At 35.7% G+C, this 9,737-nt stretch overlaps 1 protein-coding gene across 1 annotated transcript; it reads right to left on the bottom strand.

Moving 5' to 3' along the window:
- Positions 1-527: 527 nt before the first annotated feature.
- thdl17 (thyroid hormone down-regulated protein (gene 17)) lies at positions 528-9,264 on the bottom strand. The gene is made up of 9 exons (XM_018091885.2): positions 9,176-9,264; positions 6,718-6,882; positions 6,269-6,468; positions 5,686-5,840; positions 4,836-5,075; positions 2,864-3,020; positions 2,325-2,397; positions 1,979-2,014; positions 528-836 (listed from the first exon to the last, which is right to left on the bottom strand). Exons 2-9 carry the CDS (start codon positions 6,860-6,862, stop codon positions 772-774), a joined length of 1,071 nt encoding a protein of 356 aa, XP_017947374.2. The 5' UTR covers positions 6,863-6,882; positions 9,176-9,264; the 3' UTR covers positions 528-771.
- Positions 9,265-9,737: the final 473 nt, after the last annotated feature.

The raw sequence follows: 9,737 nt of genomic DNA, 5'->3' as shown, positions 1-9,737 counted from the left end.
TAATATGCTTCTTTGGTTGAAACTTTTCATGTGCTGTCCAGTCTGATTACAAATGCATGCTATGTATAGTTACTTTTTCTATAAATTTCAATATTTAATGTCTGAAATACTGCCCTACTCTGTTCTAAGTCACAGAACATGTCCCAAAGCTCTAGCCAATCAGTAGGCTAGCTGGCCTTTCAGTCCTGTATGAATACAAGTTGCCAGCTCACTGAAGCAAGACACAAACAAAATATTGCATTAATAATATTTAACTTGTGACTTTTCTTTGTGTTACAACAGTATCTTAAAAATGATGCTAAGTTAGCAAACCCCATGTTAATGGCAGTGTGGTGATTTTAAATGTTGAAATGTTTTTCTTAGCCTTAAGGCTAAACATTTGCATGGAGCTAATTTGGGTATTCAATGGGACCTTTAAATCCTTAGGAATAAGCAAACTTGCAAAACAAATGTATGTCTGTATGTATAACTTTGTTTATAAAGTGCTACAAGGACACGCAGCGCTGTACAATCTTACAAATATAAGATTTAAGATATAATTTGCTTTGAAATTTATTGAGTGGCAGATAAATGTACAAGCGTAAAGCAAAGCAAGTCAAATATATACATCAGCGTAAATAATTATTTTTGACATCTTCTAGATTTCGTGATCCCAAAAGATTGGCAACAGGATGCAAGCAATATAATTTCATATTGGAGTTGAAACAAGCAGGAAAATGTATTGTCATTTTGATTGCTGTCTGATCAAGGAACATGTGAAAGGATGACATGCTACATGAGTTTACTTAGGATGAGAGAGAACAAAATGGAGTTCAGAGTCCAAATTGAGGAGAAACCTGTTAAAATAAACACAATACTTTATTACCAATATAGAGACTAACTTTTTATGATGGTATCATAAACTTTATACCATCATCTTCTATTGCCCCTTGATTAAGGCCCAGAGTAAAAATTAAAAATACATTTATTTAGGGGACAGAATAGATAACCAATAGCAAGGACATTTATGAAAGGAAAACCCTACTACCAGTGTAGGTCTCTTTAAAAATATATATCCTAACAGCTCATATGTAAAACCCTGCTTCATCTAAATAAACCATTTTCATAAAAATATACTTTTTTAGTAGTATGTGCCGCTGGGTAATCCTAAATAGAAAATTTCCATTTTAAGTACTAAGGGCCACCTCCTGGGATTCACAGAAAAACAAGGGCATACATACACAGGTCACATCAACCAATTCATGGACAAAGTTCTGTCTTTTACTCTGACACTTAAGTTTCCTTTAAAAGGGTATACACTTGCTTGTGAAATTCAAAACAGGGTCTCCTCTGTGTAATGGTCAAGGTCTTGTTTATAAGGGGATATGTGAAACTTAAAAATTGCATCCATGTGGCAGCATTTACTTATTAGGTTTATCCCTTGCTCAGTGTAATTTGTTCTTCACCTTGCAACATTTGCAATTTTATTGCCAAATCCATAGTACTAGGGAGCACAGTTGAACCCTGTACTGAATCTATTTCTTGAGTAGGCATTTAGTAAAGGGTTTCCTATTTATTTTGCATTATAGTAATGATTCACAAGTTCATGCATTTGTGAGTGCCCATGGGCCTTCACAGGTAAGTACAAATCTTTCATACACTGGACTGGATGCAAAAAGCACAGTGCGTTTTGTGCAATTGTGTGAACCCTAGACTTTTTAGCCAAGCCTTCATAAAATAATTCCTTGTGTCTTACTGGTATGCAAGTGTCATACTGCATTTGACCATGAATGGATAATTAGATCAAGCTATGATCCACCAATTTGGGTAATCAGTTCGGGCACAAATTTGGTGACTTGACAAACAAGAACAATGGAAACATTTTCCTTTTTTAAATGTTTTCCTTTTTTTTCCATTTTTCTATTTACTAAGAAGCCAAATTTTAATAGCAGCACCTCATATGTAATTGGTATGTAAAGCTTTTGCTTATTTTACTTACAACCAAATGCAGTAGTAGCAGCAGAGTATGTGTCAGCTGAAAAAGAAAAAATGGTATTTTAAACCACTGTTTAATACTTTCCTTTCTTTAACACAACTGAGGAAAAATTACAAACAACAAAGTTTAAATAGACAATACAATTTTTATACTTCTTCCTTTAAAAGTTTATATTTCTTACATTCTCACATTAGATTTTGTAGAATCAAGTATGACATTTTCTGTCTAATTTAGTTTATGTGGCAGAGATTTGCATAGCTTACTGCATAATGGTTCCTTATAGCTCTGTGAACTGGCACTATTATTTAAAGGTAGCATTTTGGAATATATAAAATTTGAGGCCACTTACTTGATTCTAGATACACGCTGACTGTCTGTGTACCCGCTGATCTATCAACAACACCCGAACGGGAACTACACTCCTGTTAAAGTACAAAAGTGAATACATTCAGAAGCATGGAAGGAATACTTCTACATATTTTATGATAGGAAGTTTCAAGTTTTTAAAAATATTGCTTTTAACGTTTTATCAAATAACTATGCTAGTCCACAGTTTTCTTTATACTTTATAGACTGCAGTAGATTCAACAACAAAATCACTTCCTTAAGACCTTAGGTACTTGTACAGAATTAGAATGTCTAATACAATCTAAAAACAACAGAAGCTTGAATCTTACAGGGACTCCAAGCAGGGTTTGGTAGGACACTAGGAAACCTTTTTCAGTTGCAGGGGATCATCAGCATAGAAGTACATCTCCAATAATTTTTTTAACATTTTCCAACAGGAACTGGTGTGTATCCTTCAGCATTCCCTAGTTCGATTTTTTGAAAAAGCTGCACACTAGACTTTTTATCCAAGCCTTCATAAAATAATTCCTTGTGTCTTACCGGTATGCAAGTGCCATTACAAACTGTAACATCCGCAAACAGATAGAGACTAGGCATATTAGCAAACTGGAAAACTCTCATTACAAATCGTGATTCGGTGTAATTTCCATTCTGTAATGTGCTCATTAGATCTGCACCCATGCCGCCAGGTTTACACCTAAAAAAGAAAAGATTATATAACTTACAGCCATGAAAGCACTGGGCTATACAATCTTTGGTTTAAACTAGAAAAAATACCTGCCAGGACATATTTAGTATAAAGAAGTACTCATTTGAGATTATTAGGACACAACTGGAAGTGAAAGTTTCTGTATCTCTGATTTCTAGATTATACATATACACATGTCCTTATGCACATTCTGCTCTAAAACTATGGAAATAAAAACTGGCTTATGGCATAATTATCATCACTTTATAAAAGTACTGAACCCCCTTTCTCTAACCCTTAAAATATTTGACATTTAGGTATGACAAACTTGACCCTAATCATGATGAGATGTATGTTTATTGTAAGGACCTTTTATTGTCCACCGTGTAGAAGCCACAGCACTTCAAATCATTTACCTATGATTAAGTGCCTAGATGGGGTACGAAACGTGTAAGGCTTTGTTGTACTTTGAATAAGGTGTATTAAGTTAATACTTATTATTAACCTATTTATTATGTTGTGTAAAAAACGGCATCAACATGTGCCACAAATAAAAAACTGTGTAAGCATTTTTGTTTCCACCAGAACAGAGCTATGTAAAATCTGGTGTTCAGATGGCAAAATTTTGTCTTACACAGCATAATACATAGGCCCCTAAGACATTTTGTTCATTAAGCTACTAAAAAATACCCTCTTCTTTAAACAATACAGGGCATCATATCATTCAACATTAATATCAATATAATTGTCCATATATTGCAATATATTTAAGCTGTGCAGCTATGTCAAAGTCATCCACAGTCTGGCCAATCACAAGCTCACTTGAATCTGATTCATTAAGATTTCTACTGTTTCATTATATATTTTTCATTGGGACTAACTTTTACCATTGCTTTCCTAGGTTAACTTCAAAATGGTTGCCATTTTTATTGCGGCCACTAGGATCACTTGACTATAGTTGGGAATGAGGGAGATAAAATATGGAGCTGGCCACTGCTCCTGTATAAATTATAGTAAAAAAAGGGAAAATTGTGCTCACTGCTAAATTTCCATGCAGTGAGGCTGTGACCACATCGCGTCGAGCGCACCCCCTCCCGTGCGCATGCGACGGATGGCCGATATGATAACTCTGTGCAGAACATAAGGTTCAGCCTGTAGTGAGCTGAGTGTCACGTCGAGTGCACCCCCCCCGTGCGCCCGCGACGGATGGCCGGTTAGATAGGTAAGATGGCACTTTACTACTTGCCTTGAGTATAAGCTGAGGGTTCTTTTTTTAGCACATTTTAACTGGTGGACAACTCAGCTTATACTCGAGTATATACGTTTTCCTACGAATCTTCATGGACTTACAAACAAAAACCCCCGAAAAGCTCTAAAACCACATTGACCTCATTGACATAAAATAAATGGGAAAAAATGGTGTTGGGATAATGCGAAAAATTTAATTTAAGCAAAGAAAAAACAGATTGTGAAAAAAATAATATAAGAATGTTCGTAAATGCCCCCCTTTGTCTCCGTTATATTGTTTCTATGTGACTTATTGTCTGCAGCTTAGGAGTTTAATATCAAAGGATTTATTTATGAGCAGACTGGATATACAAGCATAATATCCAAGGCTATTGGGATCTACAGTTAGTTTAGTATAGATATCAGTAAATATAGTCTAAATAAATAGGTCTGTATAGGTAGCTGTATAGTTGAGCGTTGGGGTTCGTTTGGAGGGATTGACCTTAATGGACTTTTGTCTTTTTTTTCAACCCAAATTAGCTATGTACTATGTAAATATAAGAAAGTAAAAAAGTCTTCAGTTAGTAAGAAACTTACCCATTCTCAAGTAGATACACTTTAGATCCCACAGAGGGATCTGACGTTTCTGTGGCATAAATATTAGTGACTTTAACAGAGAAGGACACCAAGCTTGGCATCAACACCGAGACATACAAAGGTTGCGCCACAGCCAACACAGTGTCAGAAGTTACATATTGGGAGAATGATGGATCTGTATAAACTGTCATGGTTACAGTCAGTGTTCCTTCTCCATTAGGGACAGTTATCTCTGCCGACCTAAAATAGCAAATACATACAGTACATGTTACATTGCTATTACTAGTTTTAATATTAGCTGTACTTCTTTCTGTGTTTATCCTTTGCTGTTACAGCTCGCTTGTGAACTCTCTCTTGTGCACCAGAAATATTTCTTCCGGCAGGGAAAACTCTCTGGAACAAGAATGAATTCAGAGCAATGCTGACTACTATCACTCCATAGGGTAGAATGGCAAACACATTCTGACAAAATGACACAAGTATGAATTGAATAATTCCTGACATTCCTGATTGTTAGGAAAATGTTTCTGACAATCAAGAAAGTTTTTATAAGAAGCAAAATACACGGAACTGCTTGAAGTCTTTTGGGATTGCTCAATATGATAAATAATAAATCAGTCCCTTAATGTATATTAGTAGACTTAGGGACAGATTTATCAAAATGTGAGTTTAGAGATTAATACATAAAAACTCACCAATGTTCTATTCATTCCTATGGGATTTTCAGAAGCCTGTTTATGAAATGGTGAGTTCTAACTTTCACATTTTGATTAATCTGCCCCTAAGAGTATGGAGATCCAAAGTACAGAAAGACCCCTTTTGACTTACAATTATTAACAACAATACTCACCCAAATACTGTCTTCAAGGGGAAATTAAGTGAAGTACTCATGTTCAGTGGATAAGTGCATGAGAAAGTTAGAGTAACATTGTTTCTGTTGGTGATTATAGAGTTTTGGGCATAGATGTACAGTTTATTGGCATAAGTGACATGAGAAGAATTCACCTGCAAATAAAGGAGACTACATATTAGTCATAATCACAGTACATGCCAACTTATCTATTTGGTGAAAGTTTGCTTAAGAAGCAAGATCCCATCCTCTAAGTTGTTTTATTCATGGTTATATGGATTTTGTACATTTTATAATGAGACCACTAATATTCAGTCCATATTTTTAAAAATATGTGCAATATCTAAAACATGGCTCTGCTTAAAAAAAAACTATTTTCCATTAAAGAGGTGGTTCACCTTCAGGTTAACTCAGTGCCAGGCCAAGACGACTGGATTGCCCCCTCCCCCCATCCTCTGTGGGCGCGCAATTATGAACACGCACAGGGTTACTGAGCCACTGGTGGGGGGTGATGCGGTGGGGGCACAGAACTAGGGGTAAGTGAAGGAGAGGCACCTCCTCACCTTGGCTGAAATGCACTCACAATTATACTGTTACCGCAGTCTCCAAGTGTCCAGTTATAAACCATTTGAGCAAGATTACCAACAATTCGTTCTTGCAGCTGGCAGTTTGAATTCACCAGATGTAAACTGGCTGAGCTATATCTGTTTTTTTCCAGTTGGCATTTTGGCACGGTCAATGTCATGGTATCGCTGCAGTCAATGACAGGGGATGGTGGATTCACTAAGAGACACAGGAAAGAGTTAATGGTGAATGCTGAAAGGACACATACAAATATATATATATATATATATATATATATGTTTTCATACTAGTGTAAATAAATTATGCCACAACAGAGCATTAAAATCAATTTAATTCAAATAGTTCAAAGATAAACTATGATTTACTAAGCCTGCCTTGCATCACGTGAAACAACTGTAGTAAAACGAAAACATCATGTAGAATAATCTGACGTGATAAATACTTTACCTGATGCGCTGTACAGAGTCGAATTACAGACACAGCTGTTGGTGTCACAGTACTGGTCACTTGCACAGGCTGGACAGGAGCTGGACAGGACTGGAGAAGCAGAAATTCTACACAGTGTAAAAAAAAACAACAGCCAGCCCTTCATTGTCTCAGGTGTCAGGAGATCTGGTAGGGTATAGAAAGAAGAGATCCAAAATTGGGTCAAGAATAATGTAAACTCAGGGGGGGTGCAGGCTCTAAATTAGAAATATATATCTACGTAGCCAAGGCTGGGAGAATCTATTTTAGTGCAATGGTAATTGGCACCAGGGTTGATAAATTAGCCCCAATTGCCAATTAATATGCCCTCCTCTGCAGCCAAATGGGTGCCTGGTGTTTTTTGGATTACCATTAACTAAAATAGGGTCAACCCAATAGGTATTAGGCTGATGTCAGACTTGACGTATGGCGTATATTTTCGGCAAGCAGAAAAATGATTGCCGAAAATACCACCACACGCCTCCTACCTGTGCCTGCACCCGAATTAATGGAATACGCTCGGGCGCAGGCACATGTAGCCAAAATCCACATAAAAACGCGAGACTTTGCATTCTCTCATGTTTTTATGCGGATATCGGCTACATGTGCCTGCGCCCGAGCGTATTCCATTCATTCGGGTGCAGGCACAGGTAGGAGGCGTGCGGCCGTAAATATACGCCACGTCTGACATCAGCCTTAGACTTGTTATCTAGAATGCTCGGGACATGGGTTTTCCAGATAAGGGGTCTTTCTGTAATTTGGATCTCCATACCTTAAGTCTACAAAAAAATTATTCAAACATTATTAAAACGAATAAGGATTAGTTATATCTTAGCCGGGATCAAATACAAGGCTCTGCTTTATAATTACGGAGAAAAAGGAAAACATTTTTAAAAATGTGAATTATTTGATTAAAATGGAGTCTATGGGCCTTTCAGTAATTTGGAACTTTCTGGATAATGGGTTTCCAGATAATGGAAAATGTAAATTAAATTTTCTGTGCGCTCCACACGTAGCTGGTTCCATGTGGCATGTGTGTGGCAAATTGAAGAAACTGAAAATGGGCATTATTTACATTTATGGGGTTATTTATCAATTTTTGAGTTTGAGTTTTTCTAAATCGAATTCTTGCTTATGTATTAATAAGGAAAACTCATTTGAATAAAGAAGAATAAGAAAAACTTTAGTTTTGAGTTTGAAGATATGGCTTGACTTTGCCTAGGACAACTCCCCTCTTCTATAGAAACTCGCAAGCTTTTAGATAGCAAATTTTTACATTTGAGTTTTCAGCACTTAATAAGAAACATAATTTGATTTTGATTTTTTTTAGCTAAAAAAACTAAAATGTCTGGTATTTATTAAGTGCAAAAAACCCATTGTGAAATTGAATAAAATCAAACTCATATGTCATATACTGTATATCAATGAGTGAAACACCTCTGCTCTCTATTAGTTTCTATGAGGTTTTTAAAGATCTATAAAAGGTCACCCATTTAATAAATTGTCCAGTAAAAGTGAATTGAGAGCAATGAAATTTTGTCTTGGTAGACAGTGTAAAGCTCTGAAATTTAATACTGCACTACTACTCTAATTTTGCCCTACAGTGAAGGAAAATGCATCACCCATTATATGATGATGTTCATAGTAGTCGTGCTTAAGGGACAATACTGAAAAATAAGTATTATGTAAATGTATTATACTACTTGTTTCTGCTGATCTTATAGATCTTAGGTAAGAAAATGTAATTCTAACCATTCTAATTTATATTTATTAAGTTTTAAAGTTATTTGTTAATGTAACTGCAATTGACAGTATTTGCTTCTCCCTTTCTTCACTCTGTGTTCTTGCTTTTGATATAATGTAATAAAGTCAGTTCCGCTGCAGCCAAGGCACAGTTTCTCTGAATGCCTTGCATCCTTCTTCATAGGTCTGCAAATCAGCTGACTTCTGCTATATTGTTTTGACAGCAGAAACAGCAATGCAGAGAATAGAAAGGGACTAAAATACTTTAAATAGCAATTACATTTTCAAATAACTTTAAAACCACTTAATATTTTTAAAGTTTCCAAGAATTAATTTTCTGCTTTATCTGGAAATAAATTACTAACACTGAAACTGGAAAGAGGTTCATCTGCAAGCCAAGATGCCATACTAGTGCACTCTTTTTTATTTGGTGCCCTGCTTACCTGTTCAGTATAAGTATATAGTGAGTAACATCCCCAATGTTGGCACAGTTTATAAATGAATGATACATTGTTACACCTTCACTTTTCCAAATTATGTCTATCATAGAAAATATTCAATCCATGTTCATTATAACAGTAGAAAACAAACTGGATTTTAGGCAAAGCTAAAGAACAAAAAAGAATGAGATCACTTAAGCAAAAATATACATCATGCATAATAGTTGATAAATGTAGGCTATGCAGTATAATATTACCGTTAAGATGACCTTGGATATAAAAGTCTCTGAAGACCCAAATAATAGTTGTCACTTTCCAAGCTTTTCTGGGTGTTGCAAGGAGCCTTTTAATTTACAGGTTCCTTTAGATGCTATTTATTGTGACAGAAATGGGTGTGTTTTGGATATTATTTAACATGTCAGGTTTTTGAAGGAGTGGTTAATACGTAAGGTGTCCATATTATTTGTCCCCAGGCAGACTTACCTGACCTCAGCAATAGCGAAAGGAGAAAGAATTCTCCCCTATAGAAGCATGTTCTGTATGTCATACAATGGAATTCTGTTTTAGAGATAAGGAGCATTTATAACACATTACATTAAAATCGTCTCTGTAAGAAAAAGTCAGTACAGGACCCGTTATCCAGAATGCTCGGGACCAAGGGTTTTCCAGATAAGGGGTCTTTCTGTAATTTGGATCTTCATATCTTAAGTCTACTAAGAAATAAATAAAGCATGAAATAAACCTAATAGGATTATTTTATATCCAGTAAGGATTAATTATATCTTAGTTGGGATCAAATACGAAGCACTGTTTTATATT

This window comes from Xenopus tropicalis, chromosome 2 (genome assembly GCF_000004195.4).
Source record: "Xenopus tropicalis strain Nigerian chromosome 2, UCB_Xtro_10.0, whole genome shotgun sequence".
Taxonomy (NCBI): Eukaryota; Metazoa; Chordata; class Amphibia; order Anura; family Pipidae; genus Xenopus; species Xenopus tropicalis.
The sequence above is the reverse complement of the archived record's forward strand: the minus strand, read 5'-3'. Positions and strand labels throughout refer to the sequence as shown.